Source organism: Manis javanica, chromosome 17 (genome assembly GCF_040802235.1).
Source record: "Manis javanica isolate MJ-LG chromosome 17, MJ_LKY, whole genome shotgun sequence".
Taxonomy (NCBI): domain Eukaryota; kingdom Metazoa; phylum Chordata; class Mammalia; order Pholidota; family Manidae; genus Manis; species Manis javanica.
Window position 1 is genome coordinate 62997594 of NC_133172.1, and position 19327 is coordinate 63016920.

The 19327-nt window shown below is 51.1% G+C and overlaps 1 protein-coding gene and 1 long non-coding RNA gene across 2 annotated transcripts in view; both read right to left on the reverse strand.

Annotated features, from left to right (window-relative positions):
• Positions 1-6466, reverse strand: part of KLHDC4 (kelch domain containing 4) — a 51843-nt gene extending 45377 nt beyond the window's left edge. Inside the window, exon 1 of the mRNA XM_073226823.1 lies at positions 6443-6466. Within this exon, the coding sequence (XP_073082924.1) occupies positions 6443-6445 (3 nt within the window). The 5' untranslated portion in view covers positions 6446-6466. The remainder of the gene's footprint in view (positions 1-6442) is intronic.
• Positions 6467-13220: 6754 nt separating this feature from the next.
• LOC140847004 (uncharacterized) lies at positions 13221-18976 on the reverse strand. The gene is made up of 2 exons (XR_012126562.1): positions 18183-18976; positions 13221-15824 (listed from the first exon to the last, which is right to left on the reverse strand). It is a non-coding gene; the product is annotated as an uncharacterized lncRNA (long non-coding RNA).
• Positions 18977-19327: the final 351 nt, after the last annotated feature.

Here is a 19327-nt window from a genome sequence, read left to right on the forward strand (position 1 = left end):
ATTCTTGCAAGACATACATCCTGGGGTTAGGCAGGAGCAAGATAAGACCACTCCTCAATGGTCAGGGCGGTTCCGCACGATAAGCTTGGTATGTAAGATTAGCTGACCAAGGTTAGCTGACTGAAGGCCACAGCTGCCCACCACCCGGTGTTCATGATTAACTTGTTTTTCAAGGCCTTACCCAGTTCCAGTTTTTCTTTCTAAGTCACATACTCAGAAAATGGCTTCTAGGCCCTTAAGATGGCTATGCTTATGCTAACCTATTTCTATTCTCATTTGATGCTTAGATTCTACAGAGTGACCCACCCAACTGGAGACTCCGTAAATGAGCCCATTTTTAATGCCTTGGACCCTCTTGCAAATGAAATGATTGCTGCGACCTCATTCCCCAGGAAAACGTTCACACCCTTCCAAGGATTTGCAGACCCTAACTGAAGACAACCCCTTCTCCCACGTAAAGGGCGCCGTGCACTGTTAGGTGCTCAGGGCCCTGGGCTAAACAAGGAAAACAGCCCCGTATCCCGCTCTCCACGCCACTTTCCTCAGTGTCCTGCATAGAGGACTCGTTTCTTCATGGACAGAGGTTAACCATACCCCGCTCCCAGGAGCAACAGGCTTACCAAGCCTGAGAAACGAGGAAAATCGTACCCTAGGAGTTGACTCAAGTAACGTTATAAGTGGGAAAACCATTTGTAGGACATGGGACGGTATAGTTTGGACGGGGCAGAGGGAAGATGCCCATCCTTACTTAGAAGATGTTATCTTTGGGCTTTTCATCAAGAAAATAGAACAATTAAGGACAGGACAAGCAAACATTTGGCAGAGGGAAAGCATAAATCAGGAAACAGTCTAGTTTCTTACTTTGTGGGTGAATCACCACAAGGCTCAGTCTTACAGAAATTACTCTGGATCCAGTCAGGTACTAATCACTGAGCAACCCCAGGAGGAGTCCTTTTCCAACCAACTCCAAGCCTTGTCCATAAACCTAGTTCTTTAAGAAGAAAACTTAAATTGGAGGAAACTATAGGAAGAATACGTAGACTGGATTCAGGCCGCCATTGTCTCCAGCACTGCCTGTAGGAGAATAGAGCGTGTGTGATAGAAAAAAAGAACCAGGTAGAAGTTGGTCGAAAAGTAGCGGCAGAATTTCACATTAACCTGGCTCCTGAACCTCCAGACATAATCATCTTCATCGGTCAGCTACAAAAGGCCATGTCCTCCCTATTGCCTCACGGAAACCGCCACTTTCCTACTAGCACCATATGACCTAAAAACCTACCTAATCCTTTTTTACTTTTCTAAGAATATTGGTAACCTTGAGACAATGCACGACAAGCAAAACAGCCGTACAGTTGCAGTGCAGCCGTCTGTAGCACATTACAGTGGACCCCTCTTAAGGGCTGTGAGTAGGGGGAGCAATTCCCTAGTGAAGATTTAGAAGGATCTGGTACGCACAAGGTTGAATACTTTTATATTATCCAAAAGAATCTTGAAGCTAAATTGGAAAGCTCTGGGATTATGGGTCATGGTGATTAATGTGAGAGTGAATGAAATTCTCATTACCCAGAAACAGAATAGAAAATTTAAAATGAGATCAGAATCCTAAAACAGTGAAAAGATTAAGGAGAGGGTTCTATTTCAGTGAAATTCACATTTTTGAAACTTTAATGGATGATCTTAAACCTAATACATCATTAACTTTTAGAGTGTATCTTTTCTGTGGTCAGGCGCCCTCTGCTGATTTCAAGTTGAAATCCAGAGAGAAAAAAATGGCAATGGACCAGACTAAGCACAAATAGTGTAATTGCAAAGTTCTCCCAAACGTGGTATAGATAAGGTGGTTCACTGCCATCTGGAAAGTGAGAAAATTAAATCTGCCCACGCACTACAGAGGATTCTTGGAAAAACCAAGTGAAATGGCAAAAAAAATTAAGAAAGCGTAGCAAAATACAAATTTAAGAGATTCTGTGTGCTGTGAAGTGAGGTCATGATTTTGAACTGGCCGACCGTCACTTCATTTCACAGCTTTAAGTGGCTACTGCAATGCATGAACATTGTACTAGAACACGAGATATAAAACAGAAGACCCAGCCACCAGCTTCTGGGAGGTTTTGCTGTAATGAAACAGGCGACCATAGGATGACATTCCTCAGATGCTTTGTGAAATGAAGCAGGGAAGGAGGGAGGCAGAGGGAAAGGGGCGGAAGGGGAAGAGAAGTGAAAGCAAACCACTGTACCATATATTTTGTCCAGTTTTCCAGTTGTCGGAAGGGAAAAGGTGAACAATCTCGTTGCTGCATCGGGACTGAAAGCAGAATTCTCTCCTCTGGGGTTGAAGTATCCGAATATTTGGGAAACTTTTTGTCGTTCATTTCTAATTTAATTCATCGATTGAGATCTCTACGAGTTTGGTGCTCTCAATTCCCCTTCAAATACAGCTTCTGCTGCATCCTATGAATTTTAATGTTGTATTTTGATATTCACTCAGTTCCGGATACTTCCTAATCTCCCTTACGATTTCTTCCTACACCCTTGGGTTACTTAGAAGTATGTTACTTAGTTTCCAGATATTTGGAGTGTTTCCAATAATCTTTCTGGAGGGTAATTTTTTTCCTGCAACTGCTTTAATTATCTTGCCTTTTTTTAATTATCCTGCACTTTCTCTAAGATATATTTAGATATTAATTTATTATCCTGCTTGGGATGTACTGGTCTTCATGACCCTGTGGATGGCAGCTTTATCATGTCCTTGAATTTCTTACATATTCTCTTCGGGGCTGCTCCCCAGTTGCTCCTCTCCTTCGGGAGGCGTGCCGTCCCTTCTTACTTCTCTGGGTCTCTTACCCTCTCTTCTCCATTCTCCTTCTGTCTCTCTGGGCTGCATTCTGGATAATTCTTTCTGATTGACCTGCTAGTTCGTGGATTCTTTGCCAGCCCCATCAAATCTGCCTCAGCCATCCATATAATTTTTAATTGGGATGAGTATATTTTCAAAGGTTCTGTGTCTTTTCTCAGGTCTGCCAGGTCACTTTTATAGCTTCATGCTGCCTGCAGGTGCCATCTAGCTTTTCTTTTGTTTCCTTAAATAGAATAAGTACATTGATCAGCTTGCACTGCCCGGGTGCTGCAAGTCATCCTTAGAGAGCTGCTTGTGAATGTCCTCTGAGAGATTCCATCCAAATCGTCTTTTTCCAAAGCAAATTGCTTTTGCGTCAGTCAGACAACTATGGCACCGCGGGCTCTTGACATCCTGAGTCCAGATTCATGGTGTTAGGAACACCGGTCTCAGGTGTTAGGATCAACCTGGGTGATGCAGACTGAGACTGAAGTCCAGGAAAGGGCTGGGATGTGGTCACCGTCTCAGGGATCTTGCCCCCCTCCCCTGCTCGGTCCTGGGGTGCCTCCTTGCGGTTCCCAAAGGGAGCGGGATTACCTCTGTTTCAACCTTATCCTCCAGACACCGCCCTGAGGATCGCAGCTTAATCTGCAGAGGATGTCCCCTTAGATCCCACCTGCGACCGCCTTGAGTTCGGAGGCGTTAAGGCCCCGAGGCCGTCAAGGCCAGAGTCAAAGGCAGGCAGGAGCCGGAAGCAAAATCTTCCAGTTACTACCCCCATTTCTTTTTGTTTCTACTTTCCACGTGATCTGCTTTGGCGATTCTTCATCGCTTGTCAGCTTTCTGATACCTATAAGATGATGTGTTTCAACATTTATCCAGTATTCTTCAGCTGTTTAGAACGGGAGGACTGGTCCGAATGACCTGGGTCACCATATGACAGCACCGCCTCATTTTTTAAACGGTATCTTTCAGTGTGTAATTAATATATACTTATTTTTAAAATTTGGAAAATACAAACAAGTCTAAGAAAGAAACCTCAACGTCACCCACAGGCTTTGCTCCCACACACAACCACTCAGCATTCGGGGGAATTTCCTGCTGACCGGTCCTCGGCCCGGGGCCGTGCTGCGGGATCGCTCACCCGCTTCGCTCACCCGCCTCCGCTCTTGCCCTTCCGTGTCTGCTGTCACTGGATCTCAGAGGCATCACGTGGTGATCGTGGGAATCTTGTAAGTCGTCAGATGCAAAAACTGGGGAAAAGGAACACCAAACCTGAGATGACAGCGCAGAAAAGGGTACGGAAGTCAGACGCCCGGCTGGACGTGCTCAGTGCACCCGAGGCAGCACCCTTTAACGTCACGTGGACAGCGAGTCGGTGAGCCGACTGCAAGGAAGCCACCTGTGCGCCCCTGATGGCTCAGGCCTGTTTCCCAGCAAGAGTGTCCCCTACACCTGCGCGGACACGGCCCCCACTCACTGTCCCTCCCTCAGCCATCAGAGGCACCAGACTGAAGAAAATACAGTTTGTCAAACAGGCCAGATCAGCCCCTAATGCTAACAGTTTGTAAGAAGGTAAAAACTCCTTGACCAAATAATTGCAGATATTGATGATTCTTAAAGTGAGTCAATTTGTAAAATCCCTAGAGCATCACAGTTTTGAGCATCTGCCTCTCTGATCCCAGCTGATCCAGGTACCAGCTCCGTTTTCAGCCCAGTGACTCACAGTCAACCACTAGGGCTTATTAGTTTCAGGGAGGCAGCCCCTTAAATTCCAGCTGCCTGGCAATGCAAACAGATCCCACAGCTGAAACCTCTTAATCCTCAAGGTGGGCTTTCCTCTCACTGTTCCTCCATGAGGCTCTAACCTCAGCACCTGGGGGAGCCCAGGTGTTAACCCTTCATGGAAACTCAGCTCTGAAACGGACATTATGGATGCAGCGCTAACCACATCCTCCTATTCTTGGTCACACCAGTGAATGATGCAATTAACATAAAATATGTGAAATACAACAAAGACTTTTACATCAGATTCTGAGGGTTGGTATGTAGTAAGAGGCACTCAGAAACTGGGCTGGAGTATTAAGTCGTTGCCCAGTTTTTCAAAGCCATTCCAGGAATAACATTCAGGTTATCTGATTTCCAAGTAAACCAAGATTTTCACATTAGTCCATTTCCTTGAATGGTCGTGGCAATGTGCTAGAAACTTAGTGTTATAATTATTCACATGCTGTAAACCTCTTCCCCTAGATTTTAATCTCGTTTGTTCACTTTTATATATTCAGAACAAAAATACTGCATTATTTGTTAAATGTTAACAAATTATGAATAAACAGTGAATGAATAAAGTCCCCAAATGACTCACCACGCATGGTCAGAGGAAGTGAATATTTCAGTTGGGCAAATGTTTTAATATCATATGCTATACCCAGATGATTAATTTCCAAAGACTTAGAGCCACACACTTTTGAAATAGAAACTCAAGTGCAATGAAAATGAAGATTTAGAAAGGGGAATGCAAGACCACTGGATACAGTCACAGTTGCTAGGAGGAGAAACAGCCAGGCCCGAGGCGTTCCGAGCAGGTGCAAGTCCGGTCTTGCCCATAAACGGGCCTTGATGTCCCCTTGTAGACTGGTAACTGACCCCTCACGTCCTCGGGAATGAACCGGGTGTCAGCTCCCACACGGAACCGCTTCTCCCATTTGCCTGCCTTCCTCCCTCCTTTTTATTTTTTGCTCTAGCTTGAGAAAGAAGGCCCCAGGTGGAAAAAGAGGGGAATTCTGCAGCAATGGATGGCCCCAGAAACACCGTCAGGGCCGAGAGCAAAAACACAGCATAGGTCCTTCCAGGGGACGGGTGGCGGCTGGTCTGAGGCAAGACGGAGACCCCGTGTAACTAGGCGGCCAGGAGGACCTCATGCTCCCTCTGGCGCCTGGACCGTCCCCCGTGGGCCTCACTCGGGCCCAGAGCAGCCACGCAGAGCGTCTCCGTGTCGCTCTCCCTCAGATACCCTCCTCCCCCCACGAGCAGCCCACCGATGACTCTGTAGGAAATGTAGGCCCCTCCACATCGGGTGCCACCAGGGAAAGGCGAAGTAAGACACAGGACGACACTACCATGCACCCCCGGAACGGCCCAAATCCAGGACACAGACGACGTGGTGGCGGGGAGGGAGCACCTCACGCGACGCGTGCATCTACCGTCACCCTCGATTCATCCCCAGGGAGCAGCACACCTGCGAGGACAGGGCTGTGAGGTCGGGACACGGCGCGTGGGGTGCCGGAAGCCAGTGCCCACCCCCCCGAAAGGAGGGCTGGGGGGTCCCTCCCCGGGGCACACGCGTGACCCCGCAGGCTCACACGGGTCCCATCACAGCCTGCGCCCCGACGGAGCGCTGTCCACGCGTCCCTGGGGGCTGCCCCGGCTTCCTCCACGGCCGGGAGCGTCCCACCTGTGTCACCACGCTGCGGCCGGGCAGCAGGGGGCGACAGGCGCAAGGGAAAGGGGCTTCGCCCACAGGCGCACGTGGACCCGTTCCCATTCATAAATACATTTTAAGGAGAAGGAAAAAAAGGGAAAAACGTAACCATATTTAAAAATTACCATTCCTGCGAACTGGGCATGATCCCCCTGCCCCGGCCCCTCCTCATTTCTGACCCTTTACTGGGACGAGGACTTGGGCAGAAAGGATCAAGCGACGGGAGGTCACCGCAGACCCGGGCCTGGGGTCAGCAACAGCCGCAGCGCGTGCTTAGAGCGGCGCGGCGGTCCCAGTGGGCCACCAGCTCCCCGTCGGGGCCGGGCGCAGGGCTCTCGGCAGGAGAAAGGGGCCTCGGGTGCGTCCCACCCCCGCCCACTGCCCCACGGCCCCACGGCCCAGAGGCCCGCCGGGGCCCCGCGCGTGGCGGGGAGCTGGGCGCCCGACCCCAGGCCGCAGCCCGCGGGGCCAGATTCCTCAGCCCCCCTCGGCTGATGCAACACCGCCGGGAAGTTGGCTGCGGCGGAGCCCTGCGCCGCCGGCCGCGGCCGCCAGGGGGCGGGCTCCGCGTCCCCAGCCACGTGGTGCGGTCTTGCGTCATCCGGGCGCGGCGCCCGGGCGGAGGCACCTGCGCCTGGACGCGGCCGAGCCACCGGGGGCCGCTGGTCCGCCGGCAGCTGCCGGGCCTCCCCTGCGGGCTGGGGCCGGGGGACCGGGACAGGAGGTGGCTGGGAAGAGTGGCTGTTGGAACTCACCCCTGCCTCCTAGAAGAGTGCGTCAGAAGCCGCATTTGTTCTTTGCTTTTTAGGAGGGGCAGCGATATAGATTCGTTCACGGGTTTACATGGTTCACCGAGGGAGGGTGTAGGGCCCCCAGCACTGGGCACGCAGAGAGGGCACGGAAGGGAGACGGTGGAGTCTGGGACCCCCGTGCAGGCTTCTGTAATCCAGGAAGGTGCCAAGCCCCTGGCGTCACCATCGCCCCGTGTCTCAGGTGTCTATGGAAACCCATAGGTGACTGTTTCTCAATTGTTCTGAAAACAAATGGTGCAGAAAGAAGCCGCCCTCCTGCCTGCCAGGTGAGGAAAGCGATTGTTCAGGGCCGGGGGGAAGGGCCGACGTTTGCGGTCTTCTAATCATAATGGAAACCTTCAGCATTATCACCCCACCATCTAGACAAAGCACAGGGAAGGGCCAGGGCTTGCCAACCCCTGTACTGCAGACAGACTCAGCTCCCTCCCCATCAGCCTCGCCTGCTGGCCTAGTACCTGCTCAGCCATCTGAGCTGCGCACTCTCAGGCCTCCAGCCTATGCACCTGAGGCTTGGTCTGCGTTTTTTAAATCAGATTCATTTTCCTGTCTTGGAATTATTTTAAATGTGCAGAAACGTTGCAAAGATAGTTCCAGGAGGTCTCACGTGTTCATCTTTCCCAACCGTGGTAAGTCGGTCAAAATGGAGAGAGCAACTTTGGACATGGCTGGTAACTAAACTCCAGACAGACTTTATTTGGAATTGCCTGTTATTTCCGCTGATGTCCTTTGTCAGGCCCCATTCTGGGTCCCATGGAGGACCTGCCATCGCTTTAGGATGCAGCTCGCTTCTCAGGGTGTGGATCCCAAACCATACCCCTGTGACGCCAGGCCCGGGGGGCTCCACCTGCTGCTCTCTGGAGAAACATACCCGTGATGGGTAATTCCCCGTCTCCTAAATGCTCTTGGGCTACAGACAAAAATGCCCAGGAGCATTCATTTGACGTCCGTCCCCTCCATGCTGACACTGGCCTCCCTCTATCCCTGTTGGGTGCCCACTGGCCTCCTTATCTCTCTGGGTGCCCTGTTTTCATGATTCTAAGTACCAGCCATCCACTACTTGGTATTAACACGGGCCTTGCTGCCACGCTGCACAGTTCTGAGACGTGGACATGCGGAGGGCTCTGAGGTAGGAATCACCTAGAACCTTGCGTGGTAGTAGGGAGTAAAGGTTTTTGAGAATCCCATTCCTCAGAGAGTGCCCCTCACTCCTTATGTGACTGCGGCCCCTGTGGGCCCCCAGGCTGCCTGCAAAAGCGTCCTCAGGTGCCTACCCACAGAACCTTCATGCCAGCTATGTTCCCGCGGCACCTGCCCTCCAGATTATTCCCCAAACCCCAGCTGAAGTGCTGGCACAGGAAGTCATTTGAGACTCACTTCCATGCGGCATTTAGAGGCTGGCAAGGTGAGTTCGTTACTCTAGAAAATGGAAGAGAATTTCTCTCTAAGAAAATCTTACTGAGGCCAGGCCTTCTTTAAAGTTTGTCCCCCAGCAACCCCGATGCCTTTGTCAACTGCCCCAGGTTCAACTCAAAAAGTCAAAACAAATAAATCCATTCAGAACTGGAGGTGTCTCCCACTGAGGCATCAAAGGGAATACTGAACTGTTTATCTGCTGCTTAGGAGCCACTGGACATACAGGAGCCAGAGTCACAGGGCAGTTTCCTTCAGTGTACTTCATTGTGATTGGAAAACAAGGCCGAAGCTCTGGACTCAAAGATGTGAACTTCACAGCATTGCTTCTCTAAATCAGTGACCACGGTGAAAACCGGAATGACCTTCCAAAGCCATGAGAAGGGCCTAACGCAGACCCAGAGTTGCCCGCCCTTCAGGCGTGAGTTGGAGAAACAAGACGTTCTCCCAACCTGTGTCCCTGTTCCTCTGCCTGGGCCTGCACCTTGGGCCAGGAAAGCAGGCGATCCTTGCATACCACGAGGCTGCTGCGCCTTCAGATTTGCAAGCAGAGCCCAGGGGGATGGGGGTTGGCAGGGCGAGGTTTCAGGGCAGGGCCTGGCTCCGAGGGATTGCTCAAAAAGTGAGCCCTCCAGGCTCCGGAGGTGCGCCCAGCGCTGTGGGAGTGCCCCGTCCTTGTTGTGGGCCCACAGCCACGCCCTCTCCCTGCCCTTCCCCAGTCTCAGCAGTTACAATGAATTCCAGGATGCCAATCCTTTAGTCTTGGCCCGCATTCTTCCTCGACATGCTGGGTTTGCCGAATACCTCTGGCTTTATTTTGCAAATCAGGGAGTGGAACACAAAGAAATTAAGCCTCTGGCTTTCTTTGCTGCTGGGCCTCCAAACCCTGGAGGACTGAGGCACCGATACAGCCACAGACCCACACCGGCTCTCGCCCTCCGTTCTTCTGCTTGGCTGTCGGGTGGCTCAGTGACACCCTTTCTCCTAGGCCCCTGTGCCCCCCACCACCACATCCATTCCCACTTTCAACAACTCTGGATTCAGATGCCAGAACAACTCCTACCAGGCAGCTGCGGTGCTGGAGTTTAGCACCCAACCCAGAGACAGTGAACTTGCCCTAAAAGCCTGTGGCTGTGGATGGCGTGGGGGGCCCCGTCGGGGTAGGCTCCTGACTGCGACAGTCCACCATCACTCCAAGCCATGGGGTGTTTTTGGTGGGGGTGGGAAATGGTATTTTAAGACTGCAGTCTGGGCTCTGGGGGTACAGTGTTCCTGTGGGGTTTCTTTGACTTTGTGCTGCATCTTTGTCTCGGTTCCCCCACAACCAGAATCCTGGGACAAAAGACCTAGAATCTCTCCCTGCCACCTGCCAGCTGTGTCCCATGTCCCACATACAATAGCCTCAGGACAGGGACATCCATGCCACTGAGACAGGGACCATGGGGTGAGGACCTCCGGAAAGAAGCAAAGCATATTAATCACAGAGCCGCATAACAATGTGCAAAGAAACCACGACCAAAATTCCATGCTAAACATTAAGCAAAGTCAGAATCCCGTTAATAAAGGCATGCTTCAGTGAAATCAGTTAAAGCTTAAAAAGCCAGGAGCAACTTGGCCTGGAATGTTTGACTATTCCCCAGATAAGGAAAGTATCTCAGGATAGCGCATGTCTTTATAGTGTTAATTAATCACGTCATTGTAAGATTCACTTTAGCCTGCTAAAAGGCCCAGCTTATTTTTTTTTTTAATGTTATCCATTGCTGTTTTTCCTCCTCCATCCCCTAATCAAGTAATTTGCAACCCGGACAATTAATTTAGTGAGCAAGCCGAGACATAAACAACATAGTAAAAGCAGAAAGGATTCCATCTTAAAGCTAAGATTGCATTTTAAAACCCAGGAAGTTTAAGAAGATTAATTTACTCTTTAGCAAACAGACAGTAACTCCGCCCACCTTGGGGGCAGGGCAGGTGGTCTTGATTGATATGCTCCCAGAGGGGAGCTGCTATCCCAGGAAGGAATCAGAGCAGTAAATTCCTTGTGTTAAGTTGACTTGGCAAAATTACCTGGAATAGAAAAGACTTAATGTCGCAGCAAAGATGAACATTCGGGACCAGTTAACAAGTCTGCACCCCTGGCCCTTTATCACGTTCCTGAAAATCCTCAACCTCCCATAAAACCCCTAGGCTACTGGGCTTTCTTGTCTCGTCCTGGTGTGCGCCAGGAGCTATGTCCTCTCACTTTACCTCTAAATAAAAGCCTCTCCCTTGCTTTCCTACCCAGAGTGTTTGCAAAGTTCATTCTTTGACTCCGTGAACAAGAACCCCAGCATCACCATGACCAGTGACCGCTGAGTTACAACTTACTGCAGGTGGCACCCCCACTCCCCTATGTTTATTTCCATTGCGTACTCCAGCGTCCACCTCTTCAGAACACTGGATAGTCAGCGCTCCCCAGCAGGCCGGTACTGACATCTCTGTGGTCATTTGGATAAGTTGTCTGAAGCCCAGCATCTAGTAGGCACCTCCAAAGGGCTTACGGGAACCCTGGGGTTCTTGCACATGGGTGGCATTTGGACCCTGCCCTTCATACCTAAAGGTCAGTTCTGCAGGATGAGGAACCTTTGCCTGAAGTTTTCTGTCCCTGAGCACCTTTAGCATGTTACTCCCTTTACTTCTCCCATAAAGTGCTGCTGCTGTGAAGACAGGATAATCTTTATTTATGATCTCTTATAAGTCAGGGCTCTTTTTACCAAGAGGCCCAAAGGATTTTTCTCTTTTTCTTTAAACACCAGTAATTTTACTGAATGACATTGTAGGTAAAATTGTATTATTTCCAGAATATCTTGCCTGGCTTTCTGCATCCTCAGGGATGGAGCGAAGTATGGCTTTAGTGCATCTGCCTATCAGTAGGCGTTCCTCAGGGGTGGATAAACATTCATCTGCACATCAATGGGTAATTACCTGGGCAACCAAGGGCTTATCCGAACCTGAGAGGGGAAGGAGAGTGCTGAGTAGGACAGAGAGAGGGCGCTGGACTGCAGTATGTAAGCAATAAAAGGATTTTAAACTTTATTTCTCCCTTTGACTGATTTCGGTTTTAGAGGTATTTTGCCCTGGGATTTCCTCTCCCCGGACTTACAGACGTCCCGGCACTGGTTGTTCTGGGTTGATTTCCCAGGTCCGCAGTGGGCTCTCTCCATTCGTGCTGTCAAACGACTGTGTTTCAGGAAAGGTTTCTTGAATACAGAGTGTCCTATTTCTTGTTGCCTTGTTTTGGCTTTTTTATCCCCCTCCAAGACTCCTGTTACCTGTATGTTGGATCTTTCCTGCCTGTCCTCAAAAGTTCTCTGTTTCAAATCCTTTTGTGTTGTTTCCTTTCGACTGTTGAAGTGTTTCCCCTTTTCACCCTCCCCGTGTCTCCCTGTGCTTGTTTGCTCTGTGCTGTTCCTCAGGTCATCTGCGTTTATGAAATGACTTTTTTCTTTTCTTTTGTATTATTTTCTTGAGCCTGTCACCTCATTTCTGAGTTTTATAACTTGAGGTATGGTGACAATGTTCTTTCACATGTTGTATCTTTTTCTTAAACATTTTAAGCTTATTTTGAAACAGCACGTTAGAGTTTTATTCTCTTTTTTTTTTTTTTGGAGCATCTCCTTCTGAAGCGCTTTGTTCTCTGTAAGGAATACTGTTCTGCTTAGTCTCATTGTTCTTGTAGAAACTTTGTATGGGATTTGACCTTGACATGTAAGAATAGAAATAGGTTAGCATAAGCATAGCCATCTTAAAGGCCTAGAAGCCATTTTCTGAGTATGTGACTTAGAAAGAAAAACTGGAACTGGGTAAGGCCTTGAAAAACAAGTTAATCATGAGCACCGGGTGGTGGGCAGCTGTGACCCTTGGTCAGCTAACCTTGGTCAGTAAATCTTACATACCAAGCTTATCGTGCAGAACCTCCCTAACCATTGAGGAGTAGTCTTACCCTGCCCTTGCTTAACCCCAGGATATATGTCTTGCAAGAATAATGTATAGTTATAGAAAATTGCTATGAGTTAAGTGCTTTGAAATTGCTATATAAACCCTTGGCTCTGAGTGCTCGGGGTCCTTGTTGAGACCCGCTGCGTCGGGCTGACTTGGACCCCAACTAGTTGGCTGAATAAAGACTTTGCTTGAATTCACATCTCTATGCCTGTGTAGTTTGTTCTCTGGGGAAGCCTCGGAAGCCTGGACCCTAACAGACACTTTTCAGTTGCTTTTTATGTGAATTTAATGTTCATGAGTATTTAGCAGGAGGCCTGACGCAAAGGAGGTTTTCCTACGTCATAGACACCACTCACCTAAAGCTCCTTGTGAAGCTGACACCCACAGTGGCCAGCCTTTGGGACTGCTGGCTTGGGGCCCTGCCCCACTTTACCCATACCTCCCTTTTATTTGTCTCTACTGTCCCTGCCCTGATCCATCCTGCTGCCATTCCAGCAGTTCCCTTTCCGCACGGGGCTCTGTCCTGGCGGGAGGCCCTGGCTGGTCGCTGTGGGAAGCTCACAGGGGCTGGAATGGTGCAGACATGACCAGGTCGCCCTGTATCCTCCCACTCTCATGACAGCAACCCCTTTGTTCGGGGGGGTCATTGCATATTGTCCTTGGTTCTTGTCCCCACCACAACAAAGAAAGGGCAGAGACATGATAGTGAAGCAGCGTAAAAGTTTTATTTAAAATTACCTACTTAAAGAGAGAAAATGTGCAGGCAACCTCAGGGAGGAGAAGCGCCTTGAAAGGCTTAAGTTTTATTTAAAGAGAGAACGTGCACATTCAGAGAAAGGGGAGTGTGGGCTACTTCGGGGAGAAGCACACTGAAAGGTTGGGGAAAAGTTAAAGTTGCACACTTACGCAGTGCAGGTGACCTCAGAGAGAGGTGCACACTGAAAGGTTGGTTTTTTTCAGGAATGTGACAAAGGGGTAGGGGTGTGGATGTGTTAAGTGGTCTCAAGATGTTTATCTTTGATGAGACATTAAGTCTTTTCTTATCAGTCTTCCAGGTAGTTCTGCAAAATTAACATAAGACACGTGCTGTTCTGGTCCCGTCTCATGATAGCAGCTTCCTGGTCTGGGAGCAGATCAATCAGGACCGCCTGCCCTGCCCCCAAGGTGGGCTGAGTTATTGTCTGTTTGCTCAAGAGTATGTTAAGTTACTTCTTAACTTCTTGGGTTTTTAAATGCAATTTTAGCTTTAAGGTGGAATCTTCCTGTCTTTATTACGCTGTTTGTAGCTGGGCCTTTTAGCAGGCGGGCTAAAGTAAATCTCACAATGGCGTGACCTAATTGACACAATGAAGACGTGGGCTGTGCTCAGATACTTTTCTGTATCTGGGGAATATTCAAACATTCCAGGCCAAGTTGCTCCTGGCCTTGTGAGCATCAGCTGATTAACTCATTAACTCTGAGTCTTTTCTGGGTTTCTAGTTTTAACTGGTTAACCTTTTGAGTTCCTTCTAGTGGGCTTAACCGGCCTTGTTCTCTTCCCACCGTGCTCCTACCTATTTTCTTGCCTAACACCTTCATCAGCTTCACCCGCTGGTCACAGACTGGCCAGCTGCCATGCTGTCCAGCCATGCCTGGTGCTCCAGGGCCCCTGCGCTCAGGCTCATTACTCCCCACATGCACCCAGCACCCCCAGATCTGTGCCTGGCAGTGACTTGACCCCACCCACTGCAAGGTCGGGCTGTGTGGGAACACCTCAGGTCCTGGTTTTGGTGGTGGTGGTATCCGTGGATATCTTTTATTTTAAAGATGTATTGATTAATTCGTTTAAGATAGCAATGATAATCCTATGATGTATTAACATAAACAACCTATTTTTTAATGAAAAGTAACTATATTTCTTTTTAACAAAATAACACATTTAGTGAGAAGACTGGCATTGTTTTGTGTTTTCGCAAATGTCTTAATGTCTGGCTGAATAGAGGATTCTTCTACCTGCTTGTGCATTTAATCTGTTGGCTTGTACCATGTCCTCTGTACCCTCATGAGAGTCCCTTGGGATTTTTATTTTCTAAGTCATTGTATCTGTTTTTAAGTGGGGATTTTCCAATAGTCAAAAACTATGGTGCCCCTGCCATCTTCCCAGAATCCTTCATAAGCTTCTTGGTGAGGGGAAGAGGTGAGAAATAGGTGAAGCTGTCAGGCCTCTCTCACTGCATCCATTTAACATGGCACAGGAGGGCATAGCCAGTGTGAAAAGACAGAAAAAGGGGGAAAAACGCATAATGTTCAGGAAAGGAGAAACTAAACTATGATTATTCAGACACAACATAATGTAGAAAACCCAGAGGAATTTACTAATAATCATTTTGAAACAGCAGGTAAGTTTAGTTAGGTTGCTGGATATAAGGTTGACGTACAAAAATCAGTTGTTTTTCTATGTATCATCAATAAACAAATAGAAAACAAAGACCCCAGTAGGCTTTCTGCAGGCACATATATTCATGTCTGTGTGCAAGCTGACAGGCTGACCCTGAAATCTGAATGGAAATGCGAAGACCTGAGCATGACTAGGACAATATGGAGAGAAAAATAAGCCGTGGGGCGCTTGGCTCTCCAGAGGTCAAGGAAGGAAGGGGTGATACAGGCAGAGTAGCGCACACACAAGAGGCTGGATGTGCTGTGATCTCACAGGAAGCCCACATGTTCCTTTAGTCCCGGATGAAATGGCTCCACGGTACTTTTCCACATTTACACCAAGGGAACTGAAAGTGAGGAGGAAGCCAGAGTGTGGCCGACACACTGTCCCTGAGACGCCACCCTGGCCCCACAGTAATCTAGAACACACAGCTCCAACTCCTAAGGTCCCCGTCTCCCCCCAGGCCACTGGCTCCCCGGGAGTCTCCACAGTTCTTTAGTAGGATTTTGCCCAGTTGCCAGGAGGCCTCAATTTCTAAAGGCAGAGCCTGACCAGCTACTGTTTTTGTCATTTTCATGGAAAAGTGGTGACTCTCGCCCCAGAGTGCAATGCCAGGCACTGGCAGTACCCTTTGCTCAGGGCAGGTGCCACTGAAGAGGCCCGCAAACCCACCTTGAGCACTCTCCTTTATTTCTGACCCAAGACACACATGCTGCCTGAAATCTTTGGCTACCTATTGAAAAATGACCGGAGGACCAAAGACCAGGAGGAAAGCGGCTTGTCAGAGCGCATCCGCCATGCTGGGGAGGCCATTCATCCGCTGGGGTGACAGCTCAGTGGTTCCTGGGTCCCTCCGGCTGTTTCATTCCTTGGGAATGGGCACACAGGATCCTGCAGGTTTTAACAGACACAGAGGAGTGGCAGGGGATGCACCCTGGGCGCCACGGCCCCTGTCCCCGGGACGGAGCCCAGGCTGCTGCTCCGCGCACAGGCACGGGGAGTCCCCTGCGGGGCCCCTCTGCCCACAAGACGGTCGGAGTTGGTTTGACAGTCCATTGCCGGGTATACCCACAGGCTTAACAAGGATGCAGAGATTTGTTTTTACAAAACGTGACTCAGTGCAGCTGCTGTGGGGGGGTGGGGTGAGGGGAGGCTTGATGCCACCCCCCACGGCAGCCTCCACCCCTCAGCTCTACAGAGGCTTTGTGTGGCTCTGACTCTGTGGACCATTTCCAGGAGAAGGCAAGCCCCCTTCCCTCCTTCTGTGCACTCAGGTCTCCAGGGTCTCTAGAGGGCCCTTCCCTGGGAAAGCAGACGAGAGCAGACTCGCATCAGGCATTCCATCTAATTACACCGCAGAAGTCTCTTGTCTCACTGGCCTTCCATCTACTCGGCTAGTGGGTGCATCTTTCCTGCCCCGAGCAAAATCATGCAAACTGAATTCTGCAGATATAATTGTAGATCTCACTGTAATTAACAACCATGCCAGAACGGGTGAAGGTCTCTGCAACTCAGGGCAAGGATGTGAATGTTCCGGGACGTGACTGTGTGTCTTGCTTCCCCGGGCTCAGCTGCCATTGCTGCTGAGTGCCACCATCTTCCAGGCCCCCCACCCCCAGGCTCCTCTGCCCAGAGGAAGCAAGCCGTGTCCTGCTGCTAAGACATGGGGCATCATTTATCTCGTGGTTACAGAGCTCGGCCAAGCTGGGCACCCTGCCAATGGGCAGTATTCTCTGCTGTCAAGAGCCAAGGCCAAACGTGGGTCTGGAAGTGGCGGGTCAAGTAAGCAAGATCCCAGATCCTGGGCGAAGACCCAGCAGAGGAGTCGTGGTGCTGTTTCCTCACTGTCGGAGGGACTTCATCAGTCCGAGTGGCACAATGGCCGTCCAGGGGATGGAGACTCGAGTGTCTGCACAGCACACTGTCCCCTCTGTTCTCCCCCAGCTGAGGCCAAGAGCCCTTTGTGTGTCTGAATAACTGCCTGGGAACGGGACGGCACTACCGTGCCAAGAAACACCCAACGGGACTGCCCTAACTCATGAGCTTCCGCGGAATTCCTTGTTCATCTTACAAACATTTGGGGAGCGCCTGCAGCTGCTCTGTCTCCTGGGGCCGCTGCTGTCCTGGGCGCACCGTTCGTCTATGGAGGGAGCAGGTGAATAGACACATAGGCAGTTCTGCGTGGTAATAAATGTGTTAGTTAACAGGGCAACGTGGTGGGGAGGCCAGGGGCTCCTTCGGGGTCCGGCCAGAACAGATAAAGGAGTGGTGCTGGGGCAGCCGCAGCCTGAGGGGGCAGGTGCAGGGCAGGCCACCCCCACGGAGCTGTCAGCAAGTGGGAGGCTGTGGCTTTGTCCCGAGCTCTGCTCTGAGCTGCTGGAGGGTGGCAGGCAGGGCAGGGCAGTAACAGGAAGGGATGTACCTCCTAAGAAAGAGCACCGTGGCTGCCGTGGGATGAAGGATGGCGGGGTGGGCAAGGCAGCCTTGTCCCAGCCCCAAGGGAACTTGTGCGCACGTGACCCTGCCTGGCAGCAAAGGAGCTTTGCAAATGGGATTGAGTGATTATCCTGGAGTGTCCGGGTGACCCCAGGGCTGCCGTGAGGGGTCACGCACCACTGACTGAGGGTGGGAAAGGCAAAGGGACAGAGCCCCCCATGAGACTCCAGGGGGAGCCTGCCCTGCCCACACCTTGATTTTAGCCCCACGAGACCTGTTGTGGACAACTGACCTCCAGAACTGGAAAATACTGAATTCGTGGTAATTACAACAAAGGAAACCAGTACAGATGGCAAGAGGCCATTGACAGGGTCCGGGTGAGGCAGGCACATGTGCCCAGGTGCACAGAGGTGCTGACATGTTTTGCTTCACAGCCCAGAGAGAGAAAAGCTGGAGCCGAGGGTCCCACGGGCGGGTGGGCCCTGTGGTCACGAGGGGGCAGACCCAGGACAGGAGGGGCGGGTCTCTGCTCATCCATCCGCGGGGTCCCTGCACTGGGGGGCACGGCGGCCCTGGGCCGGGGTCAGTGCCAGGGTGGGGGTGCGAGGCCCTGTGAGCGGGAGGACAGGCTGACAGCAGAGGCCCCCAGGCTCGTAACATGACAGTGTCCGGGCTCTTGGCTCTTTCTTTTTACCTTCCCCTCGCTGCCCTGTCACCCTCTGTCCTCTGCTTGCCCAGAGGTGTTTCTGTCCATGTACATAAATAATCAGAAAAGATAATTCTAGTTCTTTTGGTCAAAAAGTCAGAACTTACCTAGTGGTTGCATTTCATGGTAAATCCAAGATACAGACAAAGGGCAGGGAAAATGCAGAACATCAAGGCTGATGTGGGGCTTGGATGCAGCAGGAATGCGTCAGACGTGGTGCCGGGGGCGCGGCGTGTCCTGGGGCTGCCCAGCAAACTGGCACAGCCGGGGCCTTGAAACAGCAGAAGCTAATTCCCTCAGACTCCGAGGCCAGAAGTCCGGGACAGAGGCGTGGGTGGGGCCGAGCTGCCTCTGAAGGCCGCAGGCAGGGGCCTTTCCCGGTCCGCCCGGTTTCTGCTGGCCGCCAGCAGGCCTCGGTCCTCCTTGGCTGGGAGCTGCAGCTTTCCAGCGTCTACCTTTGCCTCTGTGTCTTCACATTACTTATAAGGCCACCAGTCGCTGAATTTAGGGCCTGTCCTCATCCAGTGTGACGTAGTGGATTGCATGGTATCCCCCCAAAAGATACACCCAAGCCCAACCCCTGGTACCTGTGAATGTGACCTTATTTAGAACAGGGTTTTTGCAATGTAATTAGGCTAAAAAACAAAATGACCGGAGTCCTTATAAGAGACAGGAGAGGGAAATCTGAGAGACAGACACACTGCACACAGGGGCAGAGCTGGAGGGATGCGGCCGCAGCCAAGGGTGCCTGAGCCCCTGGGAGCCGGAGAAGGCAGGGATTGTGTGTGTCGGCCTGACTGGGCCACGGGGCCTCCAGAAGTGGGAGGGCAGCCGCTCCTGCTGTTTCGAGCTATACCGTTTGTGGCTGTGGCAGGGCGCCAATGGGTGCCCGTTGGAGGCCTCCCTGGCACGGGCCTGCCTGCCCCCGGGCTTCAGCCTCCTGCCTCCCTGCTTTGGACGGCGTTGGCCCCCCCCACCCGGCAGCCCCTGCCCCTCCGCCCCACCTTCTCCACTGGTCCCTGCTGTCTCGTGTTTGTTGAGTTCCGCTGGTTCCCCAAGGCTCCTGCCCACTTGTGCCCTGCAGCCCCCTCCCCATCCTTGGGCAGCACCTCCCTGGCCACACCCTTGACACCTGGCAAGTTGAGGGGTTCAGTCCATTCCAGCTGACCACAGACTCCAGAGGCCTAAAGACCAGACAGACCCTCCTTGAATTTCCCCAGCGCCACTGCCATCCCCACCCCAACACCATGGC